At 40.9% G+C, this 14808-nt stretch overlaps 2 protein-coding genes and 1 long non-coding RNA gene across 3 annotated transcripts; 1 reads left to right on the plus strand and 2 right to left on the minus strand.

Annotated features, from left to right (window-relative positions):
* Nucleotides 1-3151, plus strand: LOC117305443. The gene is made up of 4 exons (XR_004520674.1): nucleotides 1-93; nucleotides 585-668; nucleotides 1940-2165; nucleotides 2482-3151. It is a non-coding gene; the product is annotated as an uncharacterized LOC117305443 (long non-coding RNA).
* Nucleotides 3152-4648: 1497 nt separating this feature from the next.
* LOC117305417 (polyamine oxidase 7-like) lies at nucleotides 4649-6964 on the minus strand. The gene is made up of 4 exons (XM_033790287.1): nucleotides 6886-6964; nucleotides 5481-6539; nucleotides 4837-5179; nucleotides 4649-4712 (listed from the first exon to the last, which is right to left on the minus strand). The coding sequence occupies exons 1-4, from the start codon at nucleotides 6962-6964 to the stop codon at nucleotides 4649-4651; spliced, it is 1545 nt and encodes a 514-aa protein (XP_033646178.1).
* Nucleotides 6965-9850: 2886 nt separating this feature from the next.
* Nucleotides 9851-12568, minus strand: LOC117305166 (polyamine oxidase 7-like). Its single transcript, XM_033789965.1, has 2 exons — nucleotides 11410-12568; nucleotides 9851-10932 (listed from the first exon to the last, which is right to left on the minus strand). The coding sequence occupies exons 1-2, from the start codon at nucleotides 12512-12514 to the stop codon at nucleotides 10472-10474; spliced, it is 1566 nt and encodes a 521-aa protein (XP_033645856.1). The 5' UTR covers nucleotides 12515-12568; the 3' UTR covers nucleotides 9851-10471.
* Nucleotides 12569-14808: the final 2240 nt, after the last annotated feature.

Genomic DNA, 14808 nt, shown 5'->3' on the forward strand with positions numbered 1-14808 from the left:
TGTAGAATTTAGTTTTCGTCAAACCACTCAGTAGAAAGTGCCTCTTTTTCCCCTTGTAGGCCTTTTTTGGACTTGTTGTAGTGAAGATTAGTGGTAAGCTTGGATTATATTTGTAATGGGGTTTTAGATAAATTTTCAGTAGATGTTGTCTAATTAGCATGTATTTTTCAGTCATGTTTTCCCGCCGTATCATTTTCCGCCTTCTAGTCGTTCTCTCATTCACGTAGTTTTTGTTCCTTGGTATTTCATTTTTTGGCAAGGCCATTGTGATTTAGCTAATGGGTAATTCGGAGAAGTAGCCGTGCAGGCCCCCTGCTTAGTGATGTTTACTCTTTCTGGAAGTTCTGGGGTCTTTTTATGGTTGTATAACTATATTTATGTGTGGGAGTTGTAAGGTTCAGACTTGGGTTTTTGTGCGTAACAGGGCTTGCCTAAAAACATCCACTCGCCATTTTTATTTTGACGCTATGAATATTCATGAGCTGTTTTCCTTATTTGGGCCTTGCCTGCTTATGACTGGACACTCGCTGTGTGTACGTGTATTGAGTGCATTAAATAATTTATGCATTGTTTTTAATTTGTAGGTTGAAGATGACGAGAAGAGTAGTGTTTTGAGGAGAGGTTTATTATAGTTGAGGACATCTTGAGCCCGCAGAGAGAACAATTCTGTAAGAGTAATTTCATGCTTGGGAAATTGTTATTTCTTTAATTAAGTGTTTTTTTGGTGATCTTTTTTAGTTATTTGTTATTCCGGATGTTGTTATTGTGCTATTAATCTTTATTCAGTTTGTACTTAAATCTATTGCTCTGTACTTATAGTTGTTGTACTTTCTGCATTAAACTTTCAGTTTTACCGTTTTGTGGTACACTACACATTGGTTATCTGTTTGGAGTAGAGGGCGCCCCGGCTCCCCAAGTCCTTCACACATGTAATGTTATTTACATAAAATAAGAAAATACTGGAACCCACGACCGGGCTAAGCATACTAATTATGTATCGTTTGGAACCTCCTTAACATCTCCTGCCCTATTGGTGCCCGATCCAAGGCGTCAAACATGACTTAAAGCCATTGGACCCTTTAGGTTAACAGTATTGCCCAAGGCCCACACTTCGTGTATCACAACTTCTATAACAAACCTGTGAAAATTTAGGCTCAATTGGTTAGCGGAGTCGGGAGAAAATAACGGGAAAACCCACCCTCGTATCCGCGCGTTTCGCCGTGTCATGACATGTGTTTAAAATAAATCCGTAATTCTTTTGACCCAGAGGTGCTCGGTCCAAGTTGTCAAACATAATGATAATGAAGTAAATTTAATCACAAACAATGGAACCCCCATGAGCGGGCTAAGCACGGGCTAATCATACTAATAGTTTGTAACCGTTGGAACCTACTTTATATCTTTGCCTGGTCAAACATCATTTAAAGGGGCATTGCAGTATTACATTTACTTTTAGCCCGCAAACGTAAAGTTAAAAAGCAATAATTATAAAGACTAGGAAATAGAGTGCTCTCATAGTGGTGCACAAGGTTTGATACACACACATCTCAATGCGTGTTCAGGCTGGTAAGTCAACTTCTTAGTTTCTGTAAGTCGACTTGGTGAGATAATTATGTCAGTTAGTCGACTGATCATTTTATCTAAGTCGACTTGGTGAGATGGATTATGTCAGTAAGTCGATTTACCATTTCATATAAGTTGACTTGGTGAGATAAATTATGTTGTTAAGTCAGCTGATTGTTTTGAATAAGTCGACTTAGCAAGATAAAATATGTCGGTAAGTTAACTTATTCCACGAAATAAGTCGTCTTGATGAGATAAATTATGTGGGATGGCACTTCTAGAGCTCCGTAGTCACCGTACTTACAACGTAGAGCAATGGCGTACAACATAGATCTGAATTTGGCTTATACTCGGCGTGTACTTGTTTCCCTTCTAGTCCTCCTCATTGCTGAATGATCAACATGGAATTAAAGGCGAAGTTTCGCTTAGATGGCCACCTTCTTCAGTGATTCATATGGCTTTTAATTAGGTGAGAAAATAGAAGCAGAAAAAGACGAACATTGGTTACGTTTTGATCAAACACCGAGAAGTATATGGCTATTGGAGGGTGTCGGACGGCGTCCCGGACGGCACAGTAGGTTTTAACCGACCATGATAAAACGGTAAGCGTTGTGTGAAAATCATTCCTTTTCAAAATAAGTGTTTATTTATTGCACAACTTTGTTACAAACTTTATACATCATAAGTAGGTTTTAAGTTGTTCACTTCAAAAGCAGTAACTTGTGCAATTTCCTTACATTGAATCGTTTCAATGACCACCCCCTCGCCTTTGAACAGGCTGGTCCTGAAGAGGGTGCAATATAAATTCAATACAGTATTAATAATTGATAAACAAAATAATAAGCCTTCACATTTTGTTTAATTGATTTTCCTTTAATCAAACTTTGTTTAATTTTCTTGTTATTTTTGCTTCTTCAGAATACAGCAAATTCTGAAAGAGTCACCGAATGGTCGTGGATCCAGTAAAAGATTTCCACTCGTTGTGTTGTATTCCTTATTTTCTCGATCGATACAACCTACAAGTAGAATTAATTTTGTACTAAACTCATTATGTTTTAGTCAACATTTGCGAGGGGCTTGGGTTTGTTTTGCAGTTCCACCGATTTGCCTTTGTTTTATATTAGATTTAAAGCAACTGTACTTTACTTAGTCTAAAAATTAACAGCCCGCTCTGTACGAAAATCATTATCTTAAAATAAAGCAAGCCTTTCATAAAATGCACACACTATTCTTGACGCTTAACAATTATCATAACGTATATACCTTTACTTTAATGTAAATAAACATCAATGTTTCTTGCACCCCGATAAGTAGGCCTATCCAAAGTCTTTCAGGAATATAACTTGATAATGTAAACATAAACCATGGCTAGTATGAAGTTGTGAATTATCAAAGTAACAAATAATCAAATCGCATTGAAAAATTTAAAGTTTATTTATACTGGATATACAATATTCTTGTGAGTAACTCTTAGGGCAGTTTCGAGATCTGCAGCGAAGATGATAGAAAGGAAGTCAACAATAATAATTAGTGTATGATTTATGACAATATACTAAACAAGTTAAACAAATCGTTCCTACGCCTCATTTCTTTTTTATAAAGCTTCAATTTTATTCCCTTTTCAAGGCGTTTTCAACAAATCTTGAGAACAAAGCAATGTGCAATGTGCAATATTTGAAAATTCAAAAATTCATGTATAAAGAACTACGAAATTCCCCCATTGGTCGTATGTAAAGATTGTACACACACAACGTGTGTAATGTACACGGACGTATAGTGTATGCATGTGTTCATCCAGCCCCATATAGCGCGTGGTATACATGTTTCGGTATACATGTAGTCTGTGTTCGAGGCGTTATCAACATACGGTTCCCATTTGATTAGGTAGTCTTCATTTCAGTCGTCAATACTTCATAAGTTCATATTATTTTCTCAACCACATAAGCTATTTTGACAATCTATACATCATATATTATGAAAGGGCTTTACGAACTTAACGAAAATGAATACGTTGGTGACTTTTTCTTGACCTTTTAAACTGTCTTAACCGGAAGTGACTGAACAATACTTTGAAAAGGCGTTATTTATTGACCCTTAGGTTGAAATGTAAACCTTTTGATCAAATAATACAAGTCTGGCAATGGTCTGGTTTAAAGAAAAAAAAACGATCAGAGTCACCAAAATGAAGTGCGCTCCTCTGTTTTTGTTTTCTTTTCTTTTCTATAGCTTCGCTTAAGCCTGTTTCAAGACATTTCCCTTCTTGTTAGTAGTCTCTTCTACAGTCGGCATTATTCATAAATTCCTATGTCCTCAACCACAAAAGCTATTTTGACAATCTATACATCATATGAAATGGGTATGTTTGTGACCAACCATGTAGGCCAAAGCGATTGTTTGCTTTGATTTGTGCTTTTTTATTGTGACTAGTAAAGTGAACATACTTGTGAAACAACCCCTTTTCACACATCCGAACACCTAGAGTTTGTTTTACAAACTCTAAATTTCTAGTTTCTATGTTAAATTCGCTGACGCCTTTGAGATATCGACGAAAATGCAGAGAATTACCGACAGTAACGCTGCTAAGATTTAAAATTTAGGACATAGAAACCTACTCCGAATTGAAAGGTTTTCAAAACTGCCTATTTAATTAAGGAATTGGGTATTTTTTGGTACACAAAACACAATGTCCACAGATTTACATTTAACTTACACCGTTTGAAGATAATGATATAGTAGAGAATTCACCTTAGTTTTAGTTTCTGAGGTGCTATAGTTTTTGAAAAAATTAATGTGTAAAACAATGTCATGCATGGAAATACGTTTTTACATGCTAAAATAATTTTCGTCATATAATCATTGAGACTAAAATTATTTTCATTACATTGTTTTACTCATTTCTCAAAAATCAACAGCACCTCAGCAAGTAATATTTTCAGGGAAGCTTTCTACCATCATTATCTCCAAAGCTTCTGTAGGCATCTTGTTTGCTAAAGTTTGCCATTAAAACAATTGTTACTAAACGTATACGGTCTACATAAAGAAACTGTTATAATGTTCCGGGTCGAATACAATGTTAATCAGTCTATCATTCAGTCTCCATCTGCATAGGCCGTATGGTGAAGCATTCTCCAAATCGAGGAAACCTTTTACTAGATCAGTAAATACACCAATCCAAAAACAAATAAGTGACAAAGGAAATTATAAGAACTACAGTAAACTAAAGTTGCTGAACTTGCTTCCGGAACCTCACAACCTAAACCACCTCCTGCATACAAAGGACATTCTTCGAAATTCTGCATACAGTCGAGAATCTTTAGCCCTTCCCGCTTGCCCGAATCCAACCCCCCTTCAACGTAGCCGTAATGTACTGCTGAGGTCGCTTCCCCTCCGAAGAAAACGCGGTCAACTCGACCTTCGAGCGCGTCGGTGCATTGCCTGGAAAGTTCGGTGGGCCAAGTTGAGTATGAACCCATGGTGAGTGGATTACTCGTCCAGCCTGAGATTAAGATATCCTCGATGTCTGGAATGCTATCCCCGTACATGTTGCGAAGAACTTGTTCTATTTCAGCTTTGGTTTGAGATACTGGCTGGGCCTCAACTCGTCTTGACTCGTCACCTTTTAAGAGAAACGAAAAAACAAGTGTGACTAGAGATGGATAGTTCTAGAAGCCAATACAAGGTGTCCTGCCCAGTCACTGCCTTTTAAACCTGCAACTCTCCTACTATTTCTGGCCCGCGAGATGACTATCTGAAATTTCTGTCTACCATGTTGTGTTTCAGAAAGTGGGTTTACCTACAATTTGGCCGATCGGAGTCACAATAAAACAATTATACCCAAAAGTCGAATTCAGGGATTTTGGCGAGTAGGAAAATCAAATGGAATATTGAAAACAAATATTTTTAATACACTTCCTTACCGGTTAAAGTGTCAAGCAATGTAGGCGTGCCGTCTGGATCATACCCCTCAGCCTGGAAGTTGAAAAAAGCTGGGTGGTAGCCTTTTTTCGGGCTAGCATGCAGGATCCACTCCGTGTCGTCCCAGAACTTAGTTGGAAAGCTCAGGTAGATGTGCGTGTAGGCAGCTATGAGAGACTTCTTGATGACAACATCCTTCCATTCTGGTAGAGGTGGGATGAACTTAACTAAGTCATTCTGTAAGACACCGAGACTGAAGGTAACCAAAACTTGATCAGCTGTGTACACTGTGCCGTCCTCGCAAGTGACAACCACCGAGGCAGGATCGCTCTGATCGATGGAGACTACTCGCTGATTCAAACGGGTGTGGTTGATGAACTCGGGCTCCTTTAAGAAACCAGCAACGACGTCAAAGATTGCTTTGAATCCTCTCGGATCCTTTAAGAATTGGGTCTCACCAAAATCTTCTGCCTCACTTGCAGACAATACCTCCGTTGATTCAGCGAACTGAAATTCAATGTCAAACCACTCGATGAGTTTCTCTGTGTCGCTTTTCGGGCTCCAACCTCCGAGACGTAACGCTGACCGCTGCGACATGTCAGGGTTGCTTTTCTTGTTCTGTATCCTCGCCTTCAGAGAAAATAACTTTTCCATGGCCGGTTCGAATTTGTTGTAGTCGCCAAATGCCTGATCGGTGACGTTGTTACCGGTGTCATTACGGATTGTAATGCTGTCGTAGTCATTTGTTCTTCGGTCGAGGTTAATGTCTTTGGCAAGTTGGTGGACTGTAGGCCTTACCGGCCCGTAAGTCCACCCTGCTCCGAGTTCTATGGTGCGATTAGCGAACGTAGTGGATTGAACACGGCCCCCAATCTGATCTGCTCCTTCTATAATGATAAAATCATCCATGCCTGCGTCATGGAGGATCCGCGAAGCCTGTAGACCCGACGCACCGGCACCCAAGATAAGAACTTTAGCGTGATTATCCGAGGAAGACTCCGCCCGACGATCGCGCCGACTTGCCCCATGCACAGGCTGGGAAATCACGGTAAGGAAACCAACTGCGAGAATTGCAGACAAAGTTGAAAGTTTAAGTGTAAATTCCATTTTGCCTGCCTGGTACACCTAACTCGTTTTTTAGGTCAGTTGAGTACAAGCCCTGCCTAGTGTGGGACTTGGTTGAATAATATGCCAGCCCTCGGAAATAATGCATGGCTTATATTTGTAATTAACCTTGCACCATGGCTATAAAGTCATTGATAAACTTTAGAACCGTGACAATTTAAACTACTTTTTTTCTACGGGTCGATGAGCACCCTGCTGATTTTGTTTGTTCGTTGTTTTTTGGTTGGTCGTTTTTATTTATTTTTCGTCTTCAAAATATAAATTAATTCATTGTTCGTTTACAAATGACCTGGCGTGGCATTCGATTCAGCGTCCACTGTAGCCTTTTGTCAAAACCATACGATGGCATGAACAGCTTCATCGAGCCTCTATCTGAAGCGACTGGGGTGAAACCACGCGTAGATTTCTACTCATCGGGAAGCCAGCAGTTCGCGCGAGAGCAATGATCTCGCGAGAGCACCGCCACAACTCGACTAACTCACCGCGTTGGACCGATTTCACGACTTGTCCATAAGTCTAGACCATGCACCGCTTGGATAAAGTAAGCTTTAAATCAAGGCGCACGCGGCGGCGGCACCCCCATGATTATCACGCACGACCAGCGCGATGGTCTTTCTTCGTGCGTGATTTTGGGGTAGTGCTTGACATCTGGGGCTGCCGTGTGCGCCTTGGGAAAAGGCTAGGAGAAAATTCAAATGGGCACATTAGCCATCGGTAATAGGAGACTTTCCAACGCTAGATGGCAGCAGACATACCGGGTATATTTCCATTGTTTACGTAGTTCTGAACATGCGCATAATTCTGAGAACAATGGATTTACCCGGTAAGTCTGCTGCCCTCTATCGTCCCAGAAAGTCTCCCATTGACTACACACTGCATGTACATGTACTGACCGGTGTGGCGGTTTCAACTTTCCGCCGTGTTCAGTTTTAAGCCGTTCCATTCCGCGTGCATTCTGCGGGAGTCCGCGGATTTTTGTAACCAAAGAACCCCTAGCAACCGGGCATGTCCACGGCCACGACGGCTCATTTACATGTCAATAACTGGAATATTCCGGGGGCTCCGCGGAGCGACCGGTCGCCCATTGTAAGGTCCAGCTTATGAGCTGACCGGCGGAACCGCGGAGGAACGTAGGTGGTCAACAATGGTTTTACCTTTGCAGATTAAAAAGCAAAGCGAGGGTGGATGTGTAACTAAAATCCATTTCCTCCAATGTGTGATTTTTAAGACTTGGTTGGGCCTACATAACCAAAACATGAATTTCAAAATTGGTTGTCTTTATTCCCGGCTTCGAATGACAAAAGTTCCAGGCTACGTGCAAACTCCGTTCCAAGTGGGTCAGAGTATCCAGGGGACAATTTTAACTGTTCGTTCTTACTTTCCAAGCGGAAAACATTAGTTTCTTATTTATAAAATCCCAAGTCACCGTCACCAATAAACAAATCTACACACCTGTGCGAGTGTGTCTCCATGTCAAAACAACCAGATAGTCTGGTTTGTCCAATGTCTGAGGGGAGGAAGCCACAGTTTCAGAGACCAGTGTTTCTATTGGCTGTTGAATTTCCATAAAGCGCGTAACGAATGTTTTCATTTGTCGATTTTGCCCTACTGCCAGAGCAGCATATTGTATTCAACATCATGGAAGAAAACGTTTAGTAGGCGCGGCAGCGGTGATTTCTTATTAATTTAGCATCGTTTTTCTTGCGGGAAAATTGATTAAATGTGAATAGTTTCAAGTTAAAAATCGATATTTTTGTATCAAGCTTAAATGTTGCAAATTATGCTTCGCAAATTGGATCGCAACATTTGCGATGCACTTTTTACAATTGCATAGCAAATCATCAAAATTGCATCGTAAATTGCGATGTGAAACAGACGAAATCGTTCCCTGATTATCACATGCGCTGGATGGTGTAATTGTCTTGTCGGTGCGGCCTGTCCGCTTCCAGGAGGATGGTTTTCGTGAGTAGAAAATGTATTGTTCTGGGAGAGCACGGCCGGTCCGCGTCCAAGCCGCTGATATTCATGACGCGAAAATACAACTTGTTTATTCATGAGACTCATTGTTATACCAACAATAGCGCCCGGCATGAATAGCTCATTAACCTCGCTGCGCTTCAACGCACATGACTGTTCTTCTGCGGACTGTCCGAGGTCCTTAGCAACGGTGGTATTTGCTGTCCAGTCCGCAGACTCTCCGCAGAGGAACGCTCGGGAGGTTTTGACAAGGCGCCTTAAATAGGTTGGGAAAAGGTTACCCAGACGACCGATTCCGCCTCTACAAAAGAAAAACTCTTGCCATCAAAGTTTGAGTTTATTGAGCCTTTTTTATTATACACAAACCCTTTCGTTAAATTTTTCCCAACCGCTAGTTGTTTAACCTATAATTTTGTCGGCCATTTCGTATAATAATTGTTTTTTCATTTAAGAAACCAGACAACACATTCAAATTTAAAATCCTTCCCATAACCTTCCTAATGAAACACTTAAGTTTTGTGCTGCAATAACCCTTAGTACCAAGAAGGAAACAAATATGCCTCATAGCGGAACCCCAAACAAAATGATGGTAAGTGTTTACAACAGTAAACAAAAAACATACATTTTTAGGTGACTGTTTTTTTAAACCACTGAACCCTCGCAAAAATATTCATTACTGTTGTTTGAATTTTTAGTGGGGGTAGACTGCTACAACTGTTTTACTAATGCTTGTACGAGTACAATACATGTAATGACCCACACAGAGTTGAAAACGTGAGTTTAACTGTAGTATAATCGTACAGGTATTAAACAAACTCTAAAGGCAAACTATCATAAGATGAAAATTATTTTAGCATGTAAAAAAGTATTTTCATGACATTGTTTTACTCATTTCTCATTAGGGCACCTCAGCATCTGATATTTTAAGGTAAGGTTTATAATTATTATCATTATCTTCAAACGGTGTAATCTTAATGTAAATCTGTGGACATTGTGTTTTGTGTTACTAAAAGTACCCAAATCCTTTAAAGGGGGGGGGGGCTGTTTGGTCATTTTACTCCGTTGCAAAAATTGAAGATACGTGCTTTGAAATTCAAAGGTGTGGTTGCGCTCTTAATTAGCGCCGAAAATCTGGGGCAATCTTTTTGTGTTTTTGAATGCATGGCCCTGGCCCCGATTCGGCTCACGCTAGATTGGCCCGCGAGGTTTAGCTGCACACTACGCGGGCAAACACGTGAGCGTGAACGTCGGACAACAATATAGTGTTTTTTTTTTTTTTTTTTTCTTGGTAACATCGCCATTTTGGGCCTATCGCATGCTCACGTAAGACGTCTCCGCGCACGTACGGTCCTGATGTGAAAAATGGTCACTTCAGTATTCTAAATACGTGAGATTTTACCGATACATTTTCTGGCGTTCACGTTCACGTTCGTGTTCACGCGGAACGTGCAGCTTACTAAACCTCCCGTGATGATACGCGCTCAGGGCTTCAGACGAGATAAACTATGTCCACACGAACTATGTTCACGCAGGAAGAATAGTCATAGGATTGAACAATCTGAGAAGCGTTGCCGTCTGTAACGCTTCTCAGATTCAAATGTTTGGACACAACCATGTTAATTTTTAACCTAAAATCCTTCGAAGTGATTTGTTTTCCAAGCTCCTTTTATACTATCGAAAGCTACGCTGTAAACTTCTAAGCATAAGCTATACCAATAACGCTTGCAATTATTAATAATTATACACATACCTCCCTTTTAAAATGTCTAATCTATTTGAGAAACTGTTACTTATTCGAATTGTTCCTCTACTCGGGATAAAAATGGTTATGTGGAACCGTTTACCGTTCAGACTCCACCGGCTTAAGCCCTACCTCTGTATTGGAACTTTATTAGATCAAAAAGTAAACCAACCCAGTAACAAGTACAAAGAAACTATAAGAGCTACAGTGAACTAAAGTTGCTGAACTTGCTTCCGGAAGCTCACACCCTAAGCCACCTCCCTCATAAAAAGGACATTCTTCGAAATTCTGCATACAGTCGAGAATCTTAAGCCCTTCCCGCTTGCCCGAGTCTAACCCTCCTTCAACGTAGCTGTAGTAAACCGGTGAAGTCGCTTCCCCTCCGAAGAAAACGCGGTCAACTCGACCTTCGAGCGCGTCGGTGCATTGCCTTGAGAGTTCGGTGGGCCAAGCGGAGTATGAACCCATGGTGAGTGGATTACTCGTCCAGCCAGAGATTAAGATATCATCGATGTCTGGAATGCTATCCCCGTACATGTTGCGAAGAACTTGTTTTATTTCAGCCTTGGTTTGAGATACTGGCTGGGCGTCCACTCGTCTTGACTCGTCACCTTTTTTAAGAGAAACATACAAACAGTGAAAGCGAAGCTCTAATTAAAGAACAAGAAGGGGACAAAAACACGTCAAACAGACGCTTGAAAGGTCAGAGTCGGTGGTTAATCAACGTTGGTCAAACGATGACGTGCTAATATCAGGAAAGTCGTGCAGTGTAAAATAATGCTTACAACGTTAGTAACGTAGTAAGAATACGGGTAACCTAGCGTCCGCATGTTATTAACCTTGGGGATTGTTGAGCAGTAAAAAAGGTTAATTTCCAACGTTGGCACAACGCAGTATGCCGACGTTGGACCGTCGGCCCGACAAAGTCCGACGTCTTGGTGGAGTTGGGTCAACGTTGACCCAACATTTTTGACGTTAGATTGATGTAAAAACAAAGTACCCGCAACGTCACTACCAACTGTCAACCAAAAATGTGTACATTTGCCAACGTTGGGCCGACGTCATGTTAGCTGAAAAGATTTGCTTACCGGTTAGAGTCGCAAGCAATGTGGGCGTGCCATTTGGATCATACCCCTCGGACTGGAAGTTGAAGAAAGCTGGGTAGTAGCCTTTTCTCGGGCTAGCATGCAGGATCCACTCCGTGTCGTCCCAGAACTTAGTTGGAAAGCTCAGGTAGATGTGTGAGTAGGCAGCTAGGAGTGACTTCTTGATAACAACATCCTTCCACTCCGGTAGAGGTGGGATAAACTCAACTAAGTCATTCTGTAAGACACCGAGACTGAAGGTGACCAGGACTTGATCGGCGGTGTACACTGTGCCGTCATCGCAAGTGACAACCACCGAGGCAGGATCGCTCTGATCGATGGAGACTACTCGCTGATTCAAACGGGTGTGGTTGATGAACTCGGGCTCCTTTAAGAAACCAGCAACGACGTCAAAGATTGTAATGAATCCTCTCGGATCCTTTAAGAAGTAGGTCTCACCAAAATTTTCCGCCTCATACGTGGACAATAGCTCAGAGGGTTCAGCGTACTCAAAGTCAATCTCGAACCACTCGATGAGTTTCTCTGTGTCACTTTTCGGGCTCCAACCTCCAAGACGTAACGCTGACCGCTGCGACATGTCAGGGTTGCTTTTCTTGTTCTGTATCCTCGCCTTCAGAGAAAATAATTTTTCAAAGGCCGGTTCGAGTTTGTCGTAATCGTTATCTGCCTGATCTGTGACGTCGCTGCCGGTAGCATTACGGACTATATAGCTTTCATAGTCACTTGCTCTACGGTCGAGGTTTAGATCCATGGCTAGTTGGTAAGTCACAGGCCTTACCGGCCCGTAAGTCCACCCTGCTCCGATTTCAATGGTGCGATTAGCAAACGTAGTGGATCGAATACGGCCCCCAATCTGATCTGCTCCTTCTATAATGATAAAGTCATCCATGCCTGCGTCATGGAGGACCCGCGAAGCCTGTAGACCCGACGCACCGGCACCCAAGACAAGAACTTTAGCGTGGTTATCCGAAGAGGACTCAGCCCGACGATCGCGCCGACTTGCTCCATGCACAGGCTTGGAAATCACGGTAAGGAAAACAACTGCGAGAATGGAAGAAAAAGGTACAAGTTTCAGTATAAACTCCATTTTGCCTGCCTGGTATCACTGCGAAATACCGCCACACCTTTGTAAACTTTCTAAGTCGAGTTAGGGTATAGTAGGTCAACACTATATCATAGTGCTCTGCCTAACGGACTTGGTCATAACAAAAACATGGAGGTAGAGTACAGAGATGGTTGCATGCATGACAGCCCATCACTATGACAAGGCTATACCACTTTGTATTTAAACATAGACCGTGACTATAAAGAATGCAAACGAACCTTGAATCGACCAACTAAATCACTGTGCTGCTTGAGAGTTATAAAAAAAAATATTAAAGGGGCACGTTGCTTTGGATCGGGCGAGTTGGTCAATGAAAAGTGTTTGGAACCGTTTCTTTATAAAACGCATACGGTTATTAGAAAGATGTTTTAAAGTAGAATATAACAACTAATCCACCGGAATGATTCTGCCTCGAGGTTGCCTGGTTTTCAAGTTATACGCGCGAAAAACACGCATTTTCGAGGCATATTTGTGTGGATCGTTATATTCTACTTTTAAAACATCTTTCTAACCATGCATTCTATAACAAACGGTTTCAAACGCTTTCATAGAGCAACTCGACCGATCCAAGGCAACGTCCTTTTTAAAGACACGGTACACCATTGGTAATTGTCAAAGACCAATCTTCCACTTGGAGTATCTCAACATTTTTGCACAAAACAAGCCTCAATTGTTCGTCAAAGTTCAAATTGGTCGTCGAAGTTGCGAGATAACAATGAAAGAAAAAACACCATTGTCACGTCGGTCACACGAAGTTGTATGCTTTCAAAATGCTTGAGTTCCTCAAAATTTAATTCGTTTGAAAATTAATACTTCTTCCTCGAAAACTACGTTACTTCAGAGGGAGCCGTTTCTCACAATGTTTTATAACATAGAGCAAGGAAGAGTGTTTATAAATTCAACAGCTCTCCATTACTCATAACCAAGTAAGGTTTTATGCTAATAACTACTCTATTAGTAATAACCAATTGTGTCCACTGCATTTAAGGAACACGTTGCATTGGATCAGTCGAGTTGGTCTATTAAAAAAGCGTTTATAACTGTTTGTTATAAAAATTTGAAAGATGTTTTAAAAGTAGAATACAATGATCCACACAAATTTGCCTCGAAATTGCATGGGTTTCCTTTCACTTTGCGACCTAACACGGTCGGCCATTCATTGTAGTCGGGAAACTTGACTCCTTGGCCGACCGTGTTTGTCGACGAGGTTAAAGGAAAACCACGCAATTTCGAGGCGTGTTTGTGTGGATCATTGTATTCTACTTTTACCACATCTTTCTCCCCATATGCATTTTATTATAAACGGTTACAAACGCTTTTCAAAGACCTCGACCGATTCAAGGAAACGTGTTCGGGGATTTGCACCTGTTTTTCACATCAAAGGTAGTAAATCAGACAATTGCACTCACCCTTGAAAATGAGTAGATTGTTTTCATGGTTTCTTTCACTGAGTTGTTGTGCGGCAGCGGATGGCAGTCCTTATGATGGCTCTTTGAGTCACAGGTAGCCTATACACGTCAATAGACGAATACAAAAACATTTTAGCCTTTGGACTTTTGCTCACACAGAATAATCCCTGAAGGTAAACAAGTATTCAAATTATTTAGTTTCCTCTATTATTATTTTTGGTGTTCTTTACCTTAGGCTCCCGGTAATTACTCAAAATAATTATTTATTAGCATAAAACCTTACTTGGTAACGAGTAACAGGGAGAGGTTATAGGAAAAAATATTGTGAGAAACGGCTCCCTCTGAAGTAGCGTACGTAGTTTTAGAGAAATAACTCATTTTCCTCGAATTTGATTCGAGACCTCGGAATTAGATTTCGAGGTCTTGAAATCAAGCATCTGAAAGCACACAACTTCGTGTGACAATTTGCAACTTCGACGACCAATTGAGTTTAAATTTTCACAGGTTTGTTATTTTATGCATATGTTGAAATAAACCAAGTTAGAAGACTGGTCGTCGAAGTTGCGAGATAATAATGAAAGAAAAAACACAAAAATCTCATTTGAGGTCTCGAAATCAAACTCGTGGAAAATTACTTCTTCCTCGAAACTACGTCACTTCAGAGGGAGCCGTTTATCACAGGGTTTTATACTATCGACAGCTCCCCATAATACTCGTAAACCAAGTGAGGTTTTATGCTAATAATTATTTTGAGTAATTACCAAAGTGTTCACTGCAGTAATACAATAACTATACTTGTGGAAATTTCGCGTCTTTATTGCAGAACCATCCGTCGTCGAAAACGAAAAGTCCCTATTATCACGCACG

This window comes from Asterias rubens, chromosome 22 (genome assembly GCF_902459465.1).
Source record: "Asterias rubens chromosome 22, eAstRub1.3, whole genome shotgun sequence".
NCBI lineage: Eukaryota > Metazoa > Echinodermata > Asteroidea > Forcipulatida > Asteriidae > Asterias > Asterias rubens.